The 26,550-nt window shown below is 43.8% G+C and overlaps 1 protein-coding gene across 1 annotated transcript in view; it reads right to left on the bottom strand.

The window, feature by feature from the left end:
- LOC106748822 (GAS2-like protein 1) overlaps positions 1 to 26,361 on the bottom strand; it is a 78,176-nt gene extending 51,815 nt beyond the window's left edge. The window contains exons 1-2 of the mRNA XM_014627701.1: positions 25,849 to 26,361; positions 10,611 to 10,791 (exon numbers count right to left, since the gene is read on the bottom strand). Coding sequence (XP_014483187.1) covers positions 10,611 to 10,781 — 171 coding nt within the window. The 5' untranslated portion in view covers positions 10,782 to 10,791; positions 25,849 to 26,361. The remainder of the gene's footprint in view (positions 1 to 10,610; positions 10,792 to 25,848) is intronic.
- Positions 26,362 to 26,550: the final 189 nt, after the last annotated feature.

Raw genomic sequence — 26,550 nt, 5'->3', positions numbered from 1 at the left:
AAACCAATGAGACGTAACCAACGAGAGCGCAAGTTAACCATTACTCATAACCCCGTAACTCAATTTAGTTTCTCGACTCTGTGTACGCGATAAACCGTTGCGGAAATTTATGGTTGTTCGCCGAAATGCGCGAAAACGAAACAAACACTTTAAGACGTATTGTTGAAATCGCGAACCCGCGTCGTGAATATAATCTAATTAAAATCGTTAAATCTGTAGACTTAAGTACGTCTGTCACGCATGATAACACAAGTAAACATCGTTGTACGAATGATTAAAACCAAGCCAACGTCGATTATCTAATTGCACGATTCAGATAATTACGCCAATATCATAATAAATCGATCTCTTTGTAACGGTCGACCGCAGAGGCACCAGGGGTGATTATCACGTCGAAAGTTACAAGCGCCGACGCCAGCCTGAGGTATTTCATGAAAAAAGCTAATATTAGACGCTAATAAAGCATTCCCGAAATAACGCTCGCTTCCAAACGAGAGGGATCGCGCGCGCTGAAGGCGCGTAATTGACACGCGCGCATTTTACAACGCGCACAATTTAGATTCCCTACGTCCGAGGAAGTTAATTAGTTTCCAGCGCCGGTCACTCTTACAAACGTGGCGGGATTCTTTGCTAGGCAGAGGCGCGAGAAGAGATTCCACGTAAGGATTGTTCGCAATCCTGTCGTTCCTGCGCGCCGGAGGTTAATAAACCTCGACCGTTTGCACGCTAACAGCGAGACTTCGCCCCGGCACAAAAGCGCCGTGAATCATCGCGGGTTCTACACGCGCTTTGTAAGGCCTTCCAGAGCGTCGCACGCGCGAACAAGTATGTAAAATCGTGCGAACGTGCCATCGCGGCCTTTAACACAGCGCCCAGTCAACGACACGTCACAAGGTACTTCGCAGGAAGTGATTCGCATGTCACCGTTAAGACGCGCGACACAGTGATGGATCGACGTGTAAAAATGCTCTTCGGGAAAAAAGTAAGGAAAAGAAACAAAATTGCGCTAAATTTTTTCCCACAGAAATGATCCCGGTCGATCGGTCGATTTGTATACGTATCGTTACGAAAATGTTTTCGCGAACGTTAATGCGACGTAACGAGCATTCCGAGTAGCTATCTATTCGAGATATTTTCTAATCGAGGAGAGTCCCGGCATTCGTTGCGAAAAGAAACGTCTCTCCCTTCATAACTGTCCTAAATTACTTAATAGACGCTTAATGTCGATTAACCGATGACTGATAGCGAGGGAAAAATAAATCCCGCTACTATTATCTCGATGAATTATCATCCCGTTACATCATTCGTGCGGCAATTTATCTAGCAACCGTGTGTCTGTGTACATATGTACGTACGTACTCCAGAGGTTATAAATAAGGGTCAATTTCATCAACGAGATTATTCCGTTGCTTTAAGAATAATTATGTGTCAATAATGGCGAACCCTAATATGCGATACTTACTGATATGTCATAACTATATTCAATACGATTCCGAGAAATAATTACAGTGTCCTGCGTGTATGAGTGTCGTTCACGTGAGGCAACCTGTACGAAAAGGTACAACGAACCTCCGAGAGAGGCGGCTAGTTACGTCAGGCGTCGACATTGGCATTAAAATGTGTCGGCACTAAAAGGCAGTCCACGAAAGTCCTTAGACCGCCCGTCGCGTCGCATCGCGTCGCGTCACGTCGCGGCGCGTCGTGGCGCCCGTTCAATTTTTCTCCGGCTATTTCCGTCGGTTGTTTTTACGACTCACCCCTTGCATCGAGTTTTAGGAGAGCGCACACGGGGGTCACGATGTATATTTAGGCGCAACGATGAAAAGGGCCGGGACGAAGAAGAAGCGCCCCCGTCGTGCGCTCGTCTCCAGTCCCGAGAGATTATGGAAAAGTAAAAAGAAAAGAGAGAGAGAGAGAGGGCGACTGCATTTCTCGGACTCCTGAGACAAAAGAAGTAGTTGGGCGCGTCTCTGCCGCGTCTTCACGCCACGTTGCGTTCGAATGGATCGAGATGCACCGATGAAGCTTTATCTTGGCACTGTTCATTCACGATGGAATCGAAAGGTCCTTCGGGACCCGAAATATTTGAAGAACATGAAGCTCACCGCATGTCTTAATTATCGAGGTACACTTCTATTTCAAAAAGGTTTTTAAGTTTTTTTCTTTGTAAAGGTAATATTTGCGAATTGTAATTTCGCGATGTCAAGGTGTCCTCGAGTGTGCGATATTGTAAGCGTGACGGGTCCTTCGTGTTAACGTGATTACGAGTAATACGTATAAACTAGATAAAGAAATAGACTCTCAATGGAATCGCTGATGGTGACAGGAAACGCTCTTGACCTCGCACGCGTAATGCGTTTCCTTGATGTGAAATACGCAGAAATAAACGCGTTCCGCGCTCCTTTTTACGAATGACCTTCCGAAAAGGATAATCAGGCTACAAGGACGCGCACCTGTGGCTATTTCGCATACTTCCAAGCACATATGGCGTGTATAACAAGTATAAACATTCTACCTTTAACGTCCAACGAACGTGCGAAAACAGATTATAGTTCCGTTTAATTCGACATATTCGGATATTTAATAATTCAGATGTGTCAAAACAACCAACGACATTGGAAAGAATATTTATAGCCATTTATAGCTCTTCCGTCCTCTCTCTCTCTCTCTCTCTCTCTCTCTCTCTCTCTCTCTCGAATACAGTTGACCGTTATATGTAAAAAAATGACAATTATCTATTTGATGGATTTTCAAAATGCAGTAATTTCAAACCTTTCGAAATACAATCGATTTGAAAAAAAAAACGAAAGAAATTACGAACAATGCTTTTTCGAATAATATTAAGGAATTTGAAATATTTTCTACTAAATCGATGACTATTTTTTTAATATCCTTTTATTGTTTTTGTTCTTCGAAATGTGCAAACTAAACGAACAATGAGACAAGCATGCATAAACAGTGTTCAAAACCTGTATTTTATTCAAATCGAGCCCTAAATTAAAGTATGCTGTCCGACTTCTCGTGCAATTAAGTGTCAGAGTACGCGGAGTGTCTCAAAGGTTATTTCGCGCTTTCTGTAAAAAATAAATATTAGACCTGTCGCGAGAAAGAATGACATTCAATGTTGAAAGTCTAATTACAAATCGATGATAATTTTAAATCGATTTTATCTTTCCTATTTCTCACGACGTAACGCTGAATGACGGCACTGTCATTCCATTTACGATAATTCAACGGCGCGGCATCAGGTTTCATTAGCTTTCCACTCGATTTCAATTAACTGTCGGAAATTTCAAGGCCGTCGACCTTGATTCCGCTTCCTTCTAATTGCTTTCATACTCGCATTACGACCTGCCCGCTTACATTTTCTCCCGTAATCTCAATTGACCTCTTCGGAGGTATGAATTTTTCATAAACTTCACTTGTCATCGAGACGGTGCGTCTTATAAAGGGAATCTGGATTTAAAAATGAAATTGAGATCTATCGATACATCATTAATCTCCACATCATCCTTCACGACGTACAAAACCTGTCTTCGTCCGAAAGCATTAATCGCGCGTCTGATCGGCCACGCGCGTGAAATAAAGTCGCCGATCGGATTTGCATTCATCACAACGTGATCGACGTCACGTCGTCATAACACCGACCCGTGTGGTTAATCGGAAGGAAATCGCCGGTCGCGCGTTCGCACTTAACGGCGCTTTGGGTGATCGATAGATTCATCGATAAGCTCCGTTAACGAACAACTCGACGCCAAGAGGTGACTCGCTCCTTGCCACGCGCATCAGAAAAGTCGATGGACAATCGTCTCTCGTCGGGAAAGCCGGCTCGTAACTCTCCCGTTAATTGGCTCATTAATGCGGCCAGCTTCCTCAGATCCCCGGGATCGACCTCGATCGCGCGCGCGATCTCGATTTAACGCGTCCGTCCGTCGATCCACTTAACAAATAAAGGCCTATTTAGACTCGCGCTGTATTTCTTACAGGGACTTTTACAAGGAAAACCTTCAGAAATGCTGCTTTCTTTACATATTCGCGCACAGTTAACAAAAAAAAACGCACTTTATAATTATAACGTAAAATATAAATTTCGAATAATACGAATAATTTGGAAAATAATTTTCAGAGACTTATTTGCAAAGAAGTTGTGGAGATCGTACTCTAACTGCGTTCCAACATTCACTGTTGATGCAGAGAATCTATAATATATGTAGTATACGTAATTAATTTAAACTATAGATTTTTAGCACTGACAATGAATTTTGGAACGGATGGCCTCTGAATCGTAGATGCTGCTAGCCGCCGTGTCCTGTTTGAAGTCTTCATCGTTGAAGATTATTCGGCTTGAACAGGCCTTAAGGCCCCACGAGGGCAAGGGACAAGTCACAGAAGCAGAACCAGGGATAGTACCAGCCATAAATCCTAATTCCGTGCGAGAGGAGCGAGCAAGAAAAAGCAGACGGCGACAATTGCGGTTAATTAATCGCGCGCGCGCGTGCGACGTGCGTCGCGTGGAATTCCGCGATGTAACGCGGAATCCGATAAGAGGGTCGTTCTATACCCTTCCATTTATAAGGATACTTACGAGATTACCATCGAAACGACGTCGATCGGCGCGAAACGGCGGCGTTTCGACTCGGCGTCCTTGCGAGAAAATCGCGCGCGGTCCTTTTTGGGTCGCGTCGCGGACGTCCGCCTTTCGAAAGCGGCGTGCGAGGTGCGCTATTTTTAGAAGCGCAAAGTAGCAACTCGTACGAAATAACAGAGATAACGAGAAGTAAAAAAAAAGGAAAGGAAAAGAAGAGAAGAGGGGAGCAGGAAATTGAAAGAACCTCGGAAAATGAGCACGGAACGGTGATTAATTATTTTCACCGAACGACCGCGCAGTGTAATTGAAGTTCGGCTCCGGTATTGCGCACGGTGGCAACGCGCGCTTCGAAGATAGCGCCGGCCGATTTCTATATAAGGTCCACCGTCGAGGCGCCCGGTATTTGTCATTTCCGACAGGAAAGGCCGCGCGCCGTCGCTCCTGGCTCCTTTCGCCGAGATATCGCGCGATCGTGATTAATACGGATTGCCTGTCGACCTTTAACCGCATGACAAGTGCCATTCGCGAATTCGCTTTGAGAGACTTCACGCCTCGAGGCTGCTCCGACGTCGAAGGCTTTCTTCTTCTTCCGCGCATCATAGAATTCGCGACACGCGCTGTCACGCTTATTTTCGGACGAGTGTGAGACCGAGAGTCACTTTCCGATCTTGCAATCGCGGGATTGAATTAATTAATGTCGTTTCGCGAATTCATTCTCAGTACCGAGGATCAGCACTAGCCGGTGATGCAGATTCCTCGGGGACGAATCGCGCCTCACTTTTTACGACGACTAATTTTGTCCTCGGCAAAAAGAACACGGTGGCCTTAGTCTATCAAATATTTCGTTGATTAAATACTAATAATATCAATAATAATATTTACTTTATTGAAAATATAACATGACTGACAACTTATGATCGAGTTACAAATATATGTTAATTGTATTGCCAAAAGACGTAGCACCAGCTTTATAGCTGTTATCAATGTTTTATCTTCTTTTTTCCCCAAGGAAAATGATTGAGATAAGATAAAATGAAATGGAATAATCATAATAATATAGATTAATAAAGAACTATAAAATAATGAAATGATATGGATATGCCGATTAGTATAAATAATATACGGAAATTAAATCAATAAAATTTCCAAATGCACACGTAAATGGAATAAATTTTCTTAATTTATTAACGATATCATTAAAACTAATACTTTCATTGAAGCAATATATAACAACATAGCTTTAATAATATTTGCCATTAAATCAAGAAGATTTACTCTAATTACGATATTGTTGGAAATTCCATTGATTCAACAGAATTTTTTTCCGTGTGTAAATTGACTCAGCCAATCATCAACATTCGACATTATATATTTCAACATCGCACAAAACGCTTAGTAAGATTCGACTGATCGAACTTTCGACTGTAACATATTGCAATATTTAGTTGCACAATACGAAAATGACGCATTAAATTTATGTGTTCGTTGACTGAGGAGGAAATGGAATATTACACACATACACATTTATAACATCAAGTTATATCAAATATAACTCAATATCAGAAGAAGCTCTCGACAAGTTTATCTTTCAGCTCTCTTGAATGAATTGCTCAACTACTTGCTTTCAAAAACAATACGTAGGTTGTACGGTATTACACGGAAATTGTTATCACACGGCCTGACGCGAACGGACTTTATTTTATTAGAAGAGAGAAGAACGAATCGAACAGCTTCTCGATCCCACGGTTTCGCTTCGCGCGCGTGCATGCGCGCGGTAGGCTGCGACGCGTATCCCAACGGTCCCTTTGCGTGCCACCCTCGCCGTAAATGACGTCTCGTAAAAAAATCGCGCCCCACCTTTTGCCCCCGTCTGTGCGGGTCTGTAAAAATTCTGCACGAACGACGGAAAAGAGAAAGAAAAACGCGAAGGAGCCCACAGAAGTGCCGGTATCGAGAGCACTGGGGTTCCTTATCGCCGCCAGTCGCGTACCTTATTATGCTCCCCGCCTCGCCACTCGTCACGGCTCGTAAAGTCGATATATGCAAAAGCGCTCTTTTCCCTCCACTCCGTCCCTCTCCCTACCGCTCTCTTCCGACTGCTGCAACCCAATCTACCCCCTGCCACAGGTAAGAAATTCCAGAACCTCACCTCGAGATCCGCTAAGGCCGTAATCCTTAAGCCGGATTCAGACTAGAGCGCCTTGCGCGAACGCGTCTAGAGCTTACTCGTGTGCTTGTTAAGCTCGAAACCTCGATCCTCCGTGGAATATTAAGGTCATTGACACTTTCGCGGCTTTATCCTATCCCTCAACACAACGTACGTCCCATTTATGCATCACAACTCTACCGAAAAAAAAATTCGTCAGCTCAAAAATTGCACAACGAATGTTAGTTTTCACAAAAAATATCGCCCTCTTTGTCGACATTACACAGTAAAACACATTTTGTACTAGCGTTAAAATCGGTCCTTGTTAAAAAAATTTTTTGTTAAAGTTTTTTTTTATATATGGTATCTCAACATTTTATATTGTATCGATATTCAACGTGTGTAAGTGTTAAAATAATACATTTTATACTTCATCGTCGGTTAATGTTAATTTTGCGTTAATTTTTTACACAATACCTATATTACTTTTCAACATATTCACCTTGTCAAATTAACACAAAAATTTGACCTTTCGGGACATGTGAGATGTGTTAAATTTAACACAAGATTTTTTACTGTGTACATAACCGGAACGTTTCACTCGACCTCGGAGTACGCAGCGTACCGTATTTGACGCGATCAACTAATTTTGCACTTGATCCTCTTGTTTTTTTTTTATCTTATTACATTCTTAGTTTTCCCGACCTCCCTCGGAGCCTGGCAACAATATAGGCGTATACTTGGAATTAATGATAATGCAAAGATCCACGCAACGGTACGATCGAGCGAACGCAGATCAGCCCCACCACGGTCTGAATCGAGCTTTAAGCGTATACCCGATGCGCCGCGAGCCGGTGACTTTCTCCGCGCTGGCGCTCGCAATGGGGAGCACACGCACGCACGCACGCACCGCGCGAGCCGTCGCCGCCGCGGTTTTATCGTCCAGCCTACTCTAAATATTTCTCTGGCATGAATTTATAACGACGACGGCGCGCCACCGCTAATAACGAGCGCGGTCCGGCCGATATCCCAGCATTATACGAGCGTCGGGTCGCGTTGATCGGCTCGCTCGCGGGTCCGGTGGGCATTATGGGCCCGCGTCCGCGCGCCATACGGGGGCCCGTGGCGATGAATGGAGCTCGTTTCGGAGTCCGGTCGCACCCGACCGCGGCGGATCGTCGTCGTAGATCAGTGAAAGTCGACTCGAGTTCGGCCGCTCGTCGATCCGCCGGCACGCGAGCCATTCCTCAATCCGCGCTGGATAGCGATCGATCGCGCCAGCGATCGTTCCCGGGGAAACATTATCGAGCTGTAGCGGTGGCGTCGTGCCGCGAAATAAGAACCGGGAAATTATTAATCACGACGCCTCGATTTTCCTCGCGAAATATATATAGTTTATCAGTATCGGGCCTATCTAAAGGTTCGATTTTTGGTCTATTCTTTCTAACTGAACTGGCTGCACTAGTTCGAGAAATGTACGCAACGCAACGCAATTTACTGAAACGTGAGAATCTCGTACGCATGTTCTATGCACTTCAATGTGTATGTAAATTTTTTGAACCAGAGTAGCCAGTTCAATTAAAAAGAAGGGCCATTTCTGTCTCATTCAGTTATTGAGCCTTTTGGAAGTGGTCATCTTCCATGATAGAAGTATACGAATGCTTCTAGAAGAAGTGAAGGATCATGGACAATGACGATGATTATTCGGCTAATGAATGATTTGCTTCTATCGCACGCAATCAAATCAAATTTGATTAATTCTGATAGTAACATGGTAGATCTATGAGACCTGCATGCGTTTTCTTTCGTTTATTCCCTCTTTCATGTTTTACACAAGACGTTATATCCCACTTTTATTTCTTTGTTATTTAAAGAAAAATTGGGTCCATGCGACCATTTCTATTATTAGCCTGACCCAATGAGGTATAATTGGTTTCCTAGCAGTAACCAGTTTACAAAGACAATAAATAAAAATTGGTAATAAATTTAATAATTTATAAAAGATTAAAATAATAGAAAAAAATCACGATTTTTACCATTTTTATGCAGACCTGAGAGACCTATAATGTTACCTCAGACTTAAAATCACGGATATTATTCTGATTAAAAAACTGAGCCGAACCTGTTGATTCGACATTCTTTTTACAAATTACATGTTAAATAAAATATTGTTATGCATTTTATGGCCATGAATATTCTCTTGTCTTTTCATAGTGACGTTCCTGTCCAAGTTTGTCGGAAACTTCTCTCAGTTTGATCCCAATTATTGTTTATTTTTTGACTGACCCGATAATACAAAGAAAGTCGCGTTCTTAAGCAATCAAGATTTTAATTAACACGTTAATAACGAGTTTGCATTCGCGTTTACGACGGTTAGTTTGCGTTTTCATCGCGCGTAATGAACTATATTCACCAGATATATAATAATATTCGCAACCATTTTGTTCCACCGTGGTATACTTATATCTCGGCGTGTGATTACATGCAGACTGACGGTCGCGATTTTCATGTGGCCGCGCACGAGAGCGATCGCCGACCGCATTAATCGCATAATTAAACCATCACTCATTGTGCATCCCGCGTTTTTCTCCTCTTCTCCTTTTTTTCTTTAAACGTTCTAATTATGCCGCGTTCTTAATGACTCGTTAAAATTGCTTTAATAATGCCGGAGGTAATAAGCTGACCGTGTAACACCGTGTGACAGCCGATCGGTCACGCGAGTGACTACTCTATCCGTTGCAGTTGAGCGGCGCGCGAGTGTGGGAGATACAGGTTGTACGCGCGCTGTTTCGACACCGTGTCAATAAGAGCCGACGATTTTAACATACGCACCTTTTACTCGCTGTCGCGCGTATTGGCAAAAAAAAACACTGCGCGCAGGCGCACGCATGATTTCAGCTTAATGCATATGGACGTTTATATTCGCCGTTATCGCGCGTCTCGCTCGAAACGCGTCATCAAGTACTCGGAGGTAAAAGAAAGAGAATACTGCGACGTGTTCTGGCGGAACAAATCGCGAAAATGTAAACAAGGAAGGATCGTTGTTCATCTAACCATTAACGGCTGCGTTCAACGGAATGTTTATTTTACAACTGTAGAAAGTTTTCCGTACTAAGATTGAATTTTTTTGTTCCTCTGGATCTAAAAGAATACGTTCCTTCGTGTGTTCCTCTTTTAAACTCTTAGCTTGCGCCCTCGCTACGCACACCAAGACCATTCGTAATTCACGCCACGCAGGACGAAGTACTTCCGCTGGACGTCACACACATCCTTCTTCCTCCTCGTCACGATGCACGCGTGCAGCTTTCATGCGTGTTTAGCGCGTGCGCTCGTGAATGACGCGTGCGTTTCAACGGGAAGCCTCGCGTCCGAATTTCTCAAGACTAATTTACCTAGTCAAGAGTCTTTCCAGCGCGAAATACATTCAACACGATCCTCTTGCGGCTCTTCAATTCACTTCTCGTTAAATTTGTGAAACGCTCGAGAAAGAGAGAGAGAGAGAGAGACAAGAGGAAGAAGAGAAAAGAAAGAAACCAACAACTTCAAACGACTTAGCGACTCAAATCGGTGACATCGTCCATCTACGTAATTGTACTTTTGCAACACCGTGTACAGGCGGATGTTAAGCCGGCGAGAAAATAGACGCAGAATGGCCGAGAGAGAGAGAGAGAGAGAGAGAAAGAACGTGACAATCGTGTTCGAGGAAAGAGGTCAATGGATATCTCGATCGAGGGATTTTTTGACGATGACAGCGAGCGGGCGCGATAAGGATCGCCTCGTTACGACCGGTGTGCGAGAGAGCGCTTAACGCTGCGAATAATCGCGTTTCCGCGTCAGTAACAGTCGAACCCGGCGGATCGCCGCGCGATCACTCACCTTGCACAGTGCGACGCCGGTGTCCAGTCTGTCCATAAAATTGTCAATGTTGATCCGGAGCTCCGGGTAGAGCGCGTTCAGCCACTCCGCCAGGTCCTCCTTCATCGCTAACAAGTATTCGTCCGAGGACCTGAACGGCCTGTACGACCTCGCCTCCAGCAGCACCGCCATGGCCCGATATCTGAAAGCAGATTAAATCAGCCGTTATTTCGCGGTTCGCAAGATCCGCCGTGTGAGTGCGAGCGTAAGCGCGCGCGCGCAATCAATTTCTCGCGTGAGAAACGAACGTCCGGAATGCGCCGATTGCGCACGATCGGTTTGTCAATCGGGCGCATCTCGTTTGTGAAATTCATGACCAACGCGTTCACTGCCGCGTTGATTCACGCTGATTGTACAAAAGCCTAAGTGATATAATTGAATTATGACTGCGAAGTAAATAAGTTTAATTCGAGATATACACGTATATATCTCGAATTATATACGTATATATTTTACCTCATTTAATTGGCATATTGACTGCCGTGCTGATTCCCGCTGATTATACAAAAGTCTAACTGCTTATTGAATTACAGCCGCAGTAAATAAGTTTAATTCGAAATGTACGTGTGCCTTTTGCCTCGTTTTATTAGCTCTCTGTTGGCCAATTTCTTTCAAATATAATCAATTATAATTTATTAGTAACTTAATGAACTGTAGTACCATGGTGCCCATCACCGATTACCGTCGAGACACCCAAAGTATTATCATATTAATTGCTGCGCTGATTTCAGCTGATTGTGCAAAAATCTAATTGATAATTGAATTATGGCTGCAATAAATAAATTTAATTCAAAATGTGTGCCTTTTGCTTCATTTCATTGGCTCTCTGGTGGTCGTACGATCGATTTTTCAAAGATAATTAATTATAATTTATAGGTAACCTAATGAGCAGTAATATTATTATTATTAGTCAACAATGACGGTCGCGGAATTCAATATATTATCATATTGACTGTCACACTGATTTCCACTTATTAAACAAAAGCCTATCTGATAATTGTATCTTTAACTCGTTTCATTAGATCTCCATTGATTGTACAACCAATTTTGCACGTGCAATTAATTATATTACATACATAACTTAATGTGTGTATATCTATAGTAAGGACTGAATAGCGAAATTATTTCAATTGCGGCAATGTATATATCGGTACTTTATAATTTCAATATGATAGAAGTATCAGGCGTCTAATATCGGTATTATATTGAAATTGTTGATATACCGTTATTATAAGATAACGGTATGTACAATACCGTAATCGAAATAATTTTGGTATTTAGTCCCTGATCTGTAGTATCATAGTGCCGGTCACCACTGGTGACCACCACGGTGTCCAATATGTTAATTCCCGCGCGCCTCGATCCCGAGAGTGCTCCATGATTCATATTCACCTGACTTATTACGCTTCCACCTAATTTCCATTTGCGTTCACCCGATTCTCTCGGGTTTTCGTACCCGGCGATCCTTCTCTCGAATCACGGTCGAACGTGATTTATCGTCCCGACGAAAGCTAATGTTCGTCGTACGGCGATCGCGACGCGCCGCGCCGCTAACGGGGCCTCAATTCGTTTTCTCACGCGATATTTCCACGTCCACGAGATACCGTTGCGTATGCAAATCCGCGGGCGCTATTTCACGACGCGAAGCGGATTACAAACATCCGATATAAATAAAAATGCGCTGCCAGGCAATGATGCGTTCCGGATGCCGTCGTTGACAATAGAGCGATCAACCCCGAGATTTTCCCCATGTGCTCGTCGTTCAATCATATCTCGCGTGTGTATACGTACTCTGATAAATCCCGTCACAATACTTTCCACGGGCGACGGGTTCCCGATTATGCAATTTGGATCAGTCAGGCAATAATCCGGTTTACCCGCGCGTCTACAAAAAGTCGTTTTCAATTGAGTACGCGAGCGGTTCTCCTCCTCTTTCTTTTTCGTTCTGCTCGAAAAATAAAAGCTACTTCAGCTTCTTTTTACAGTAGCGATATAGTAATTAACAGACGAGCTACGTTGTATCGGTGTTTCGTTCTGGAGTCAGCCGGCCGCTGTTTCTCGAGCGATCATATAAATCTCCATCAGCAGCATTGTACGCGCGAGACTCGTCGGGTAATACACGGACAAGTACACACCGCGGCTCACCGGATCGCGGTGTCGCAAGTGAAAACTCGCGGATTGTAAGACACGGCCTCCCCCCCCCTTCTCCTTCCTCGCGCGATGCAACTCTGAATAGCGCCGCGCGCCGTGGAATGACGTTTCGGCGCGCTCGACTTTCGTTGAATGGAAATCTTGGCGCGACGCGCGACGGGGCTTTGGTATTTGATAAATAAGCCTACGCCGAGGCGAATTAATGAGCAGGCATTGCGCGAGCGAGCCGAATGGGCTCGGATGAATTTATGCGTCTGAGTCGACTACGTCGCCCGGATTCAGTAGAAAACTTACGGCCGACCGCGAGATTTCTGGCCGATAAATTTTCGTACGTTCAAGCACTCTTGCGTGGGTGGNGGGGGGGGGACGTGTGTAGGGATGTTATGATATCATGAAAATACCGATATTATATTGAAACGGGTATCTAATCAAAAGTTTCGATATCATTAATAATACCAGCATTAGAAAAAAGATATTAATACCGATACTCGTATCGAAACTCGAAGGAATTAAAAATTAGAGGAAATATAAAAGTCAGAGAAGTATTTGTCTTGCAAGCTACTTTCATATAAGAGTTTTGTGTTTGAGTTTGTACGTCTACGCATAATAATCTTATTATGGTATAAAGACCTTCTACATTAGTTTTTTTACGATTTGTGTCATAAAAACCTTAAAAAGGATATATTAAGGCTCTTACATCCTGTCTTTGTTTAATAATGTCAGAAGTGAGAAATCGTATGTCAAAAATTATTGCGGTATACGTGGAAATAAAACAATATACGCACAAAATGATACTCGAAGTGATCGACTTCGCGCACTTGTCAAATTGTCCGAACACTTCCTTTTTCTTTCAGCAATTAATAAATAACCGTAGAATTAACATAGAACAGAAATCACGAGAAAAGATAAGTTATGCATGTTACATAAAAAGAAGATATCGAGACAAAGTAGTACTGATACGAGTGAATATCGAAAGAAAATTATTATATATAAATATAAATTATATATATATAAATATTGATACAAAAATGCCCGAGGTTGAAAGAAAAATATCGATACTAATATTATATCAGTAGTATCACAACATCCCTACATGTATGTTGTGAAAGCATCGCGCGTCACCGAGAAAAATTGCGAGCCTATCGCTTCCGCCCGAGTAACACTGGAAGAGACATTGATTTCAAATTACACCATTTTGTGATGAATGAGATTTTCGCACGTCCAGAAACGCTCGGGCGGTGTCGGATGTGTCCAATTACGGAATCGAGTAATTAACTCGAAAAGTCATGAATCTAAATTGGAAGAAATTAAGTGAGCACCACCTCCGTCTCCCCGCCACCCCGTAACATTAAACATCCCAATTTCTCAACCGCCACGCCGGCATGCACGCTCCGGAGAAAATAATCGTGGGAAATGGCCCGTCACAGACGCGCCGCCGACATAACAATTGCCCGCAGCGACAAAACGCCCCATTCATATAACCCCATGACGCTGGGTTGGGCCCGCTTAGCTCGACGGATCGCCGTCAATAAGCCGACCGAAACTGACTTGAGATTGTTTCCGAGGTGGTACGACATTGAAAGTCACGATTCAATAATAAAACCTCAACCTGGCGGCATCAGTAACTCGCACGCGGCGTTTTAATCCCAGCCTTTAAAGTTGAAGAGGAAAAAGTGACGGCGTCCACTTAAACTTTCACGAGGAAAACATCGGATCTGAATTCTCGAAGCGTCCATATACGAATAAACGGTACGGCTAATCTGGACCACGCTGTGCACCGATCCTATAATTTATTAGTGTCCGCACATTCGGGCGGAGAAGGAGAGGAAGGGGAAGTGAGGGGAGAAGAAAGGAGTGAGCGCACGATGAAAAGAGATCGGCGGGCGAGAAAGGAGTCGTCGGGAACGGTTCACAAGGGGACGAAAGACCGGGGATCCGTGCGCCGACGGCGACGATCGCGGATTACGATTTACAAAAGGTGACTGCGAAATGTCATCGTCTCGCGTTTCCCGGCGATGCGATGCACGCGCTCCTCGTTTGCGCGTCTCGCCTCGGGCGGCAACACGCCCCACGTCGTCGGCGCCACGTGCATGCTGCACGCGCCTGCACGTTGTGCATGCACCGTTCGAAAATGCCAAAGTTTAAATCGACGAGCGATGCACGTCGCTCTTCGTGTCCGCGGAAACGATTCGTTTCGAGCGACCCGCGAGTGCAACGTCTTATCGATCCTCCTTCGGCGAACGCGTGCGATAGTTCACGACGCAATTACTACGTAGCGCGTTATGTCCGGATATGCTATAAGTCCGATAATGATGCATCGTGGAGAAAGTCCGGCGATAAAAATATAACGATATGACATAATACGATATAGTACGCGATACGAACCAACATGCGAAGTGATAAGAATGAATGAATGAATCGAAGCGTGTGTAATTCTGCGAATGACGTGATGAATGCCGTTTCTGTGCTCTTTAAATTTCCGGGGTAAAATTTTACTCGGAAAGTTGAGTGATCTTCCGAGTCATTCGGATGCGAGTAATTTTTCACTCGTATAGAGCGAACTTTCCTGTTTAAGTCGTCGAGTGAATATTTTCACTTGAAACTTATAAATCTAGTGTATATACTCCACCGTTATAGGAATAAACTCATACTAATCGATTTAAACATTCATTCGTATCAGAAATTACTTTAAGTTTGAGTGAAACATCCACTCTTGCGATTTCGAGTGGCAGTATATTCATTCTCGCTTCGAGTCAAACACTATTACATTTTACTAGTTTTGAGTGAGATCTCACTCCAAAAAATTTAGGGAGGAATGAACGAAGAAGCTCATGCGTGTGTGTGTGTGTAATTTTGAAAATGACGTAATAGACATCATTTCTGTGCTCCGTAAATTTCCTGGAGTGATATTTCAGAATCCACTCTAAACTCGAGTGAAACATTCACTCTTGCGATTCCGAGTGGCAGTATTTTCGCTGTCGCTTCGAGTGAAAACACTGTCACTTTTCACTCGTTTCGAGCGAGATTCCACCGCAAGAAATTTCAAGAGTGAGCACCACAAAAATCATACGCACAAACACACACATATACGACAGTGACATATGAGAAATTATATTATCACGTCGGTGAAGAAGAGATTCAAACATCCGGCGACGCACACGCGACGCGACGAGTGAAGAACGAGCATGCGTACGCGGCGAGAGAGTCGGTGGTTAATTTACGGGCTAACTCGCGGCCTTTATCGCCACCCGCGAAACTGAAGGCCGCAGTCGCTAAATCACAGCGGGGTGGCGGAACATGTAGAACGTCGCCGTCGCCCTCCTCCTTCTCCTCATCGTCGTTCTCGCGCTGCGCGGTATAGTGTATATCGCCGACGGAGGAGCTCGCCGTGGGTTTCATAAATGTCGGCGCGGCGCGGAGGAATCTATTAGGGATGCGCGCACGCGGATGCAACAGAGTGCGACGCGAGGCAGCGCTGTGGAATTTAATCCTTAAACACGTGATTCTTCGCGCTATCTCAGCGAAAGGTGCGTTCGGCATGAATTGATAGCGTCCTCCTTTATTTCGCAAAGTGGTTAACGGGATCTCGCGTATTCCCGCGCGGTCTACTTCGGCGTTTCTCTCAAAGTGGAAAACGCGCCTCCGCTATCCGCCTACAAAACTCGCCGATTATTCACCACGACGTTGGATGTATATTCGCCTTTTGCTGAAATTTCTTCATACTGAAACTCTCCGAACGCCGACAAATGTTCTCGGACGTCGATATTATGGTAGGGCAGGAGGGGCGATGNGGGGGGGGGGGGGGGGAAAGGGAGAGAACGTATAATCGCATTCGCGTTATACGTCACGCGACTTTTTGTAACACTCCGCGTGTGCGTCGCATTGCACCGTTATGTCAGATGTAGTAGCGCGTCTTGGAAGTACGCTCACGTAAGTAAACTTTACGAATGCGTTTCGTAGGCACGAGCGTGTGCGCGATCCGTAGGGCAACTACCGCTTAATATTCCGTCCCTTTCGTGCCGCTCGATGGAATAATAAAGAACCAACTGGCGAGAGAGAGAGAGAAGAAGGGGAAATGAGAGAGTTTGTAGGACCCTTTCACGGTATCATCGCGAACAATGAAGCCGTACTCAAGGGAAAATGAAATGGCGCAAAGCCAGGAAAACACACGCTGGAGGAGGGAAAGGAGGAGGATTTTTCAAGCGTCGCCACACTGCGTCACGCGCTTGTTAAATATCCTGTCTCGAAGTATCCTGTCTATGCGCTGATTACGGTAACACAGTAACAGATATAGTAAGAAGGCTGAATGAGATTAGAGACTCCCCGGACCGGATTAAATAAAAAAATCCTTAACGTCCTTATGTATATGAGAAGTTCTCCGGCGACTTAATTCCAACCGCTTCGGCTTACTTTATTATTTTTACGAGCGACTGCCCGGCGACTTGCGCACATACGCACACACGTACACATATACATGACACACGCAATCCCGATCTCTTTCTTCCTCGCTCTATCTCCCTACAACTTACTCTACTGACTCTCCCGATGGCCAGGAAGTAGTTACTCTCACGCCCTATTACTATAATATCTCCGGTGCGCGAGTAGCTTTAATCTGATTCGTCCACCCCTCATTCATCGGCTGTTACGGCGGAACGTTACGCGCGCGCGCAACGAATTATGTAAACAGTAACATACACAGTGTAACATAATATTCACGCAAGTGACATCCTGTCCCGGCAAACGGTGACGGTTTCGATGCGTTCGAATGAAAGAGAAACGGCTCTTCGCTGCGAAAACCGCAAAACCATAGTTTTACTTCGGATAAAGCTTTGTAAGTAATTACGAGCGATTTGCGATGTCTTACATTGTTTCATTCGCGCGCAACGCTATCATACTTTCCTCATAATTGTAATTTATAATTACTGACACATATATATGCAAGGTATGAGAGGCGTACGAGTGTTGCTTCCGATAGACCGCCGGCGGCAATTTAATCGCGCATGTTAAAATAATATTACGTTATACGCGATCAATGCGACGACAACATTCTTGCGTCCGACCAAAGATAGCACCGATATATTATTAAGGTAAAACAAGATCGCGATAAATTGAAAGTCTCGCTGGGCGTAATTACGGCGATGGCCGATGTGATAATTTCGCGAAAGGTAAATATAGAAAACGAATCCGCTCTCGACGTATAATGCTCGTTTCATGCAAGCGCAATGAGGCGCGCCGCGCAATTAACGGTCATTTGCTCTTTTACAGCCCATTAAATATCAACTATGTCCTTTTTTTCGTCGCGAGACTCATGACAGGACTCCGCGCAATTATTTGTGGCCCGACGAGACGCATCAATTTCATTTTCGATAAATGCTTCATCAGGAAAGTCTAAATACCCGTAAGAATTATCAAGAAAAAAATCTACAAGCTATAAAAAGTTGTATAGGACTGTTTCCATTGATTATATTAATAATGTTGGGGGAGAAGAGAAGATATATTAATAGATCATTAAAATATATAGTTCTCTATAAAAAATCTCTATATATCAATTTTGTCATGTTTTTAAAACTGTAACAGAGTTACACCCAAGTCGATTAATAAATATTTCATGAGTATCGCTATCCTTCGATGCAAAACGATTAAGAAATTTTCGCGGCAACGTAAGAACTCCCGAGTATATACGTCATCATGAGAGATCTCTTCTCAGATCTGGTATATTTATCGCGGCATTACCATAACACTTCGCCTTTATCGCGACGTAACCACAATGTTCTACAATTATCCACGTGCCATTTCGATGTGCCGGGAAGGACTTTTCAACAGAAAAGCAGAGAAGGCAGAACGCTGCGATAATGATTACATCGCGAACTGGAAGAGACCGAGATTCGAGATATCGTCGTCGTCGTTGAGATATTAACAGCCTACTCGCGCACACATAAGAATGAGAGCGTCTCTCTTCGCGTCCGATAAACTCTCGCGCGTTTAAAGAGATGTATTGCCATAACTCAAAATAACGAAAAAATTATGAAAAAATTACAAATTGATCTACATTATATTTAAAAGCGACACCAAAAGTTTGACAGTAATTCAGAACCTGGATCGAAAATTATTTCACTTTAACAAGGAGATTGTAAGGTGAATTCTATAAGAATCCGATGAAACTTGCACAGCGTACACATTAAAATATTATCTAACTCATTGCTCGTATAGTTAGGAAAAGATTGACCATTCGAGAGCTGAGATATTTATAACTGTAAAGTAGATATTTTTTATGTGTTCCTGAAGATTAGCGCACTATTTATATTTATAATTTATTTTCTTAAATATATTCTAAACTAAAAATAAGATTATTATGAAAAATTACTATGATATTAAAGACTAACATACAGACATTATATATAAATTTCAGAATTATTTTGTTTTAAAAATACAACGGTGTAAGGTTCATAACTTATAGTGATATTTGAAATACACATACACATGTACATATTTAAATATTTATACACTTCTTTCTATTATCTGTATTATTAGATTAACAAATGCATAAAAATAGTATTAATAAAAGAAAAATAAAAAATATTTACGTATTTGTAATATTATGTATATATATCTACTTCAACTTCATTTCAAATTTGTTATTTAGGTAGTGAAATAAATATACAGAAACGTAATTTTGCTTGAAATATACTAAATTTATGAGTAACTTCCTCTTTCTCTTGATGTGCTATTGAAAATACGGCTATTGAAAATACGGCATTAATGGGCAAATATTTTTAAATATTCGTTGACCTCAGCATTACTTTTCTTTTCCACAATGGATGCTTTCCATTTAGTGACGCTAGTCGACACAAGCATCATTTTGTCTTTGTTCCACATTCAAGGGGTAACAAAGATAGAATAATGCTTATGTGGACTCATGTCACAAAATGGAAAGTAGCGATTGATAACTCTTACATGGCAGATCCGACGGAAAGCGAGATCTCGCGAAATCATTATCATTTGTCTCATAACCGTCCAGAGGTCGCCGAGAGGCAAGTGATTCCAAGGAGAGACATTGCGCCGCCACGTACGCCCCGCTGTCACAATCAAGCCGACGGAGGCGATGCATCCGGGAAACCGGATGCGAAGCCGGCGCCTCCTCCCTCTCGCGCGCGCGCGCATCGAGTTACGCGATGCATAATTGCGCTCGTGCAGATACCCGGGACCGATAAACGCTCCAACGGCCGGCGTGTCGTAACGCCTAACGATTTCATTCATTTCGCGACGAACGCGCGGCGGAATGAACCTGTTCCTACGACGAACCCTGCGACGCCCGCGCGCGTTCGCTCGCTCTCTCTCTCTCACGAATGCGCATGGTCGCGCATGGCCGCGCATGGCCCGCGTCGCGCGAGCGGGCGAGAAACGCGATATCTCGACAACGCGCGCGAGCCCCGATAACGTCCGGAACACCGACTCCGAAGTCGTTTATCATTACGCGCCGGCCCGTAAAGTTCCCTTCGAGTACGCCGAGATTGATCACCTCCCGCCTCGGCCGGACTTATTGCTGCCCTGCCTCTTCCACCCGGCTTCTTTCGTCTGCTCCCTTTCCTCCCGCTTCCGCGGAGGTCGATTTCCATAACCGCGCGTTCGAGCGAGACACACCGCAGCCGGCTTCGCACTAGAGCCGAATATTAAGAAACTCCCGGTGAGAGTACACGGTGGCGCCGGCTGGGGAAAAATCGCTAAGAGGAATCGACTCCAGACGAATTGATTGAGCTTAGCGGGAGGACAGGGAGGGAGCCTACTGTCGAGCGGAAACTCGAACACCCCGTATATATGCCTCTTTCGAAAGCGTGGCGCGGTTCTCCCGGCGTGATTCCTCGACGTCATAATTCCCGGCTGTAAAAATTACACGTCTTCTTGATTGCCCTAAAGATCATGCTGTCATCGGAATATCAGAATGTATACGTACGCACTGAAATCCAACTTAATCCGATGCGAACGCGCGAGCGTCTCTCTTACTCCCATCGCGCCTCTATCGTCCTCTCCGCCTCGCCGAACGCATCTCGACAGCACGTAGCCGGAGCAAGTGATTTTCCAACGATGTTGACAGCCGTTCATTAATCGCGACGTTTAAACAACGTTGCAATCTTCTGGCCGACATCGGGCGAGCGAGCGAACAGACGAGTGCGGCGAGCGAACGAGAGACGGGATTAAACAAGAGAAATGTGTTTCGGTCGCGTTATCGCCGCGTTAACGATGTTAAAATCTTTACGACCGCGCGTAAGGGCCGCGTGTTTCTCCGCGAGATAAGTCCCGGCGTATTTCTCTTTCTCTCTAGTCGACACTCGCCGCTGATTTGTTACATTAACGCGGCGGCCGCGTACATTACCGCGATTTTACGATTCCGTGTATCGCCGCGTGTTGTGTACCAATGACGAGATAAAACCGTCTCCGGAGGGACTGTTTGTTAATCCCCCTCTCTCTCTCTCTCTCTCTTTCTCTCTCTGAACGAGAGCCGGCCGGCTGTTTAAGACTCGATGTGCCTCGCGAACTCTCAATGTGTCGTTTATACGTACAATCGTACTCTTCGTCGCCTTTGTGTGCTGATTAATTCGCCCCGCGCTACTACATCAATTAACAGTCGACCCTGTTCGGAAGTTGCGCGCGGATTACGACAACTTATATTTCATCCTTCCTTTTCTCGCGAAACGTTCATCACCCGATCGAGTGATGTTTTTAGACAACTGTGGAAAAATAGCCGCGCATTACCGTAAGTTTATACAAAATAAAAGTCGTATTAAAAACAATCCACGGAAATTTTGTGTTACTCTAACATTATGTTTGTGTACTTTTTAACACACTTCCCATGTTAAAGTAGCATAAAATTTCAGTGAACCATTTTTAACACCAAATTTTTTACTGTGCAGCTTTAAAGTTTCACAAAAAAAACGTTTTCTTCCCAATTTTACATCCTTTGCGGAAAAAATAAATGCAGCAGATATTAACCGAACATACATGAATTTTCGTACCCTTAGAAACCAAAAAAGTTTGCAGAAAAATTGAGAAAAAATAATTTTTCTGTTTAGAACTATATGCGAGTTTAAACGACGCGACAATATAGTCGCTCCACGATATCGATTATTACCGATGTAACATGGCGTCTCCCTTTTCTCTCTTTTTTATTCTTCGTTCTTCACTGAATGCCTTTGTCTTGTGCAAGACAGAACGCGTCGAAAGAGAGAGAGAGAGAGAGAGAGAAGCCGGTCGTAAACATTTATTCAGGGTCTCCCCCTTTTCCCAAGCTTCATTCACCCTCGATTGAGAGATACTTCGCATTAGCAAGCGTGATAAGTTGCATATCCAGTTGCTGTAACGTGCATCTGCACGCGCTCAAGCCGCTCCGAAGCGAACGAGACTGGACGGCGAGAGCAGCGGCGGCGGCAGCAGCGCAGCTGGCTGCCCCCCTCGGAAGAAAATCTTATGAATGAGCGGGTTCCCCATTCACTTTTAACCGGGGAGCAGCCGTAACGAGCGGCACGCTATTCCGGAGCCGACACGCGCGGCGACGCTCTGCGCGCAGCGGCGAGTCCTCGCGTAATGTTGGCGCAATACTTCGCTTGTAACAGTGCGCTTGACAAGAGTGGCAAAGTTAATGCAAATACGATGGCGTTGTCGACCGTGATTTTAATCTCACGTCACGCCGGCGAGATAATACTCATTTATTGATACTCCGTACATCTGAGAGAGAGAGAGAGAGAGAGTCTCTCTCTCACGTAGTGTCGCTGTTATTATTATTATTATTGTTGTTGTTATCATCAAACCGCAACTTAAGAAAGTTTCCCTTTGTGGGAAGATAATGCTCGCGCGCACACGGCCGTATTTCATCGATTAGAATTGTTTCACAACGAGTCAATCTTCGGCGCGCGACTCCGGGAAGCACTGAGTGCATTATTACGCAACGTTCGTATCTCGGCGTTGTTGCGCGCGCTATTATTAGCCGGGCGTTTATTTAATATTACGCAGGGAAAAATCTATATGGCAATTTAGATCTACCTCGGGTCAAATGTGCGTTCGATATCAAAGCGGAGACCGGACAGTAAGACAGTAATTTCAGCGCTAATATCCAAAGACCCGGTATTAAAACCGGGGAAGGGACTGGAGAAAAAAGAAATTATTCCCACACACACGATTTTCCAATCACTATCATGAGAAATGCGTTTCTTGTTAAGATCGGACCGACGTTGTCCCTCATTAGAATCGCTCTTGCATACGTAGACGCGTATATATACACATACACACACATACGGTTATGCTGTTTCCTCTTACGCAAATGGCCGTAAAAATGATCTCAAGGTACAAGGTGCAATATCGTGCGGCATGCTGGATCGATAAAGATCGAGCGAAAGTTCAATGCCGTGAGATAGAGTAATCGCGTTACGCGCGACCATCGCCGTCGTTTGTTACGCCGCCCGCGTTTATTACTTATTGTCACGAATGTGTGTGTGTGTATGTACATATATATGTATCTACCGTTGCGCACCGCGGCCGACTATCTCACGCGACAAAACACTTTGTCTCCGTCCACTTATCTCGATCGTCTTCGGCCGCGAGCACGCCTCCGGCAAGTAATTGCGTCGGCAATTCAATCGCCGCGAAATTATCGCGCCATTACGCGCAAATCGTTCCGCGGGCGAGTGCACTCGTCAACCGCGGGGCTAACGCGCATATCGTCGATCTCAATCGAAGGTCCCTCCAATTTTCGCTCCCTCCTGCACCCCCCCGCCACGTCGTTTCTCGATGTTAACAATTCATATCATTGAGAATTATGTGAAAATCGATGTATAAAATGTAACGGACGTTACCATGTGTTTTTTCTATATATAAAATATATTCTTTAACACTTGGCAGTTCGCTGACGATATGCACGGAAAACAATTAATGTTAAATCAGTGATAGATATTCTCATGTGTAAACAAGAATATTATAATTTTCTTAAAAAAATATTTATTTTGGTTTAATTGAATTTGTATTGAGGCAAGTATTACTTACATTCAATTCAAAACTAAAAATCTTCTAAAAATATTATAATATTCTTATATATAAGATATCTGTTCTTAATTATATATAAGATATCTGTTTTTGATTTAGGACTATTTTTTTCTATGTAGTATCATCACACAAATTTCGACGTTGCAGCAAACATATTAATTGATAGAGCTATGCCCAATGGAAATTTGTCATCAGACGATATATAAAATTTCAAAAAATATCAAAATTTCTTCCAGTCAATTATAATAGATAATATTTAAAGTCTACAATATATTTTATCGTATGGAAATCTCGAAAGATGATATTTATAGTTTCAAAGAATCAATATGTTTACGTTTGACTTCCCTCAGTTATAAAAAAATATGATAACAAAGTTACTATACTGCTACTATACTGCTTTTAACATACTGCTGATAACAAAGTAACTATACTGCTGCTTTTAGTAAGAAAAGAAAATAATTTTCTCCTTTTATTTCGAATACTTCCAATGTCAAGAAGTTACTCGCTCTATTTCGATCGCGTAGCGCGCTATGTAGAGAGAGGCGTGCGATTTGTAATTTTAATTTAACAACTTCTAATTAAGTTACCGCGCGACGCGGCACTTCCTCACGACTGCACAAACAATGGGGCTTTCTCAGTGCGATATTAATGGGTCATCAAGTAAACGGAACTCCGTGGGAATCGTATAAAATAAATATTGATTAACTATTGTTAATCGCTCACAGTCTTTTACTAGTAATTAGTTCGCCTTGTATATTGTAACAACAGTTACTCGTAATTAAATGGTTGCGGAACAGGACTTCCTTGTGATCGCCTGAACAATGAAACTTTCTCTATAAAAGCGATTCAAACGGGTGATTAAGTAGCCAGAATAGGAAAGTATAATGGCGTAAAATTGTGCAAGATGAACTTTTAATTAATTATTGCGTTAACTACGGCGCTTTAACGGAACTGTTCCACGTAGGTGTAGCGTCGTATTGCACAATGTATTATTATTTAACTATAACATTGCGTAAGGAAATTGACAATGTTATTACGCGTGATCATACGAGAAATTCGCATAACTGCAACGAGTTCTTGGTGAATCCGTCTTGCACGTTGCTCAGTTTTGCGAAATTATTCGCTTGCGAGAAGCGTCCATGGTTATCGCGCTAATATTGTTCAGATTATACGCACATGTACATATTTCGAGTCAAAGTCTACACTAATATCATACTATAATTTCTTATCAGTGTCGTTGGATAAGAGAACTTGCCGATGAGTCATCTTTGCGGTGCATTCTGATGATTTATTTACAATGGCTATTACGCTACAATTTATTTACAATGGCTACTACGCTTACAATTTATTTACAATGGCTATTACGCTAAATGTTACATTGTCTCCGTTGCATGAGACTATTCAAATGAAGTGAAGATAAGATTCTACTCGCGTTGAAATGTATAATCCATCTCCTTGCGGCAATATCTTATCCAAAATAATCGTGATAATTTTAAATTCTAAGAATATCAGAATGCGATAATATCAGAGAGAAGAAGTGACATGACTGATAGAAAAAGATCTAAGAGCTGTCGTAGAACTAAACACCCGAATATCCACAAATCTCTGCCATTCTTTCGAAGTAAAAATTAATAATTTCCATTGTTAACACACTACTTAATCTTTATGGCCGATATCGTTATTTATAAGAACGAAAAGTACTGTACTCTTCCCCGTACGATGAATGTTTCATTGCCCAAACAAAACAGTTCGGAGTACGGTAATCGCGAATGCACCTGCTTATTAATGCAACTCAAGCCGTCCTTCGGGTTTCCACGTCAATCGGAACGACGTGCGATTTCCTTCGATCCGCAGAACGAATCAATTATTTAAAATCGACCGATCGCGTTCGCCGCGAGCGGTTGCAACGTGCACGACCGTGTAATTTCACCTATCCAACGTTCCGGACACGTAGGCGACATAGACCGCGGGGTATTTAACGCCGCCGGTATTTGAAAACCCCCTCAATGGTACTCACGTTTTTGCTCACCGGGAATCCGCGCGAGAAGATCCTGCCCGCACCACCACCGGATCAACAATCACAACCGCGACGAATCGTGTCGCGCACACACCGATCCCGATCTCGTCCCACGACGACGACAGCAGCCGGATGCTTCACTCATCGAGCGGAAAATCGAATGTCCGTCGCGCCGGTGGATTTCCCGGCAACATACGCGTTATTAGGCGCGCTCGCGCCGGCAGTCGTCGTCGTCTCGGGGTGCGTACGAGGGATATCAAGGATCGACGGGTGCTTTCGGGGCCATGTAGGGTGAAAGAGACAGAGAATCAAAGGGGAGAAAAGGAGAAAAAGACAGAGAAAGAGAGAGATATGAGAAAAAGAAGGAGAATGTGGAAACGACGTTTTTTTCTCTTTTCTTTTTCTAATTCTCCCGTCGGAGTCGTTTTTTATCGTTGCTCGTCGCTCCGCGGCTCAGAAAGCAATACCGTAGGCTATGTTACGCGGGGTATACGCGCACCCCGTGCTCGCACGGTCGCGTCCCAAGCAGAGACTGAAGCGCCTAGATACAGGCCGCCCGTATAAATGCACCGCACCGTAAGCGGTCGAAGAGAGTCGCGGGTTACAAACGCGGGGGGTTACATTGCGAACGGAGAGGGGAACGACGTAGTTCCGCGGCGCGGCCAGATGTCACTAAGGATTGGAGCGGGTACGTACGCGAGT

This window comes from Dinoponera quadriceps, unplaced genomic scaffold (genome assembly GCF_001313825.1).
Source record: "Dinoponera quadriceps isolate SergipeBrazil2010 unplaced genomic scaffold, ASM131382v1 scaffold3207, whole genome shotgun sequence".
Taxonomy (NCBI): Eukaryota; Metazoa; Arthropoda; class Insecta; order Hymenoptera; family Formicidae; genus Dinoponera; species Dinoponera quadriceps.
Note: the sequence above shows the minus strand (reverse complement) of the source record. Positions and strands in the feature narration are given on the sequence as shown.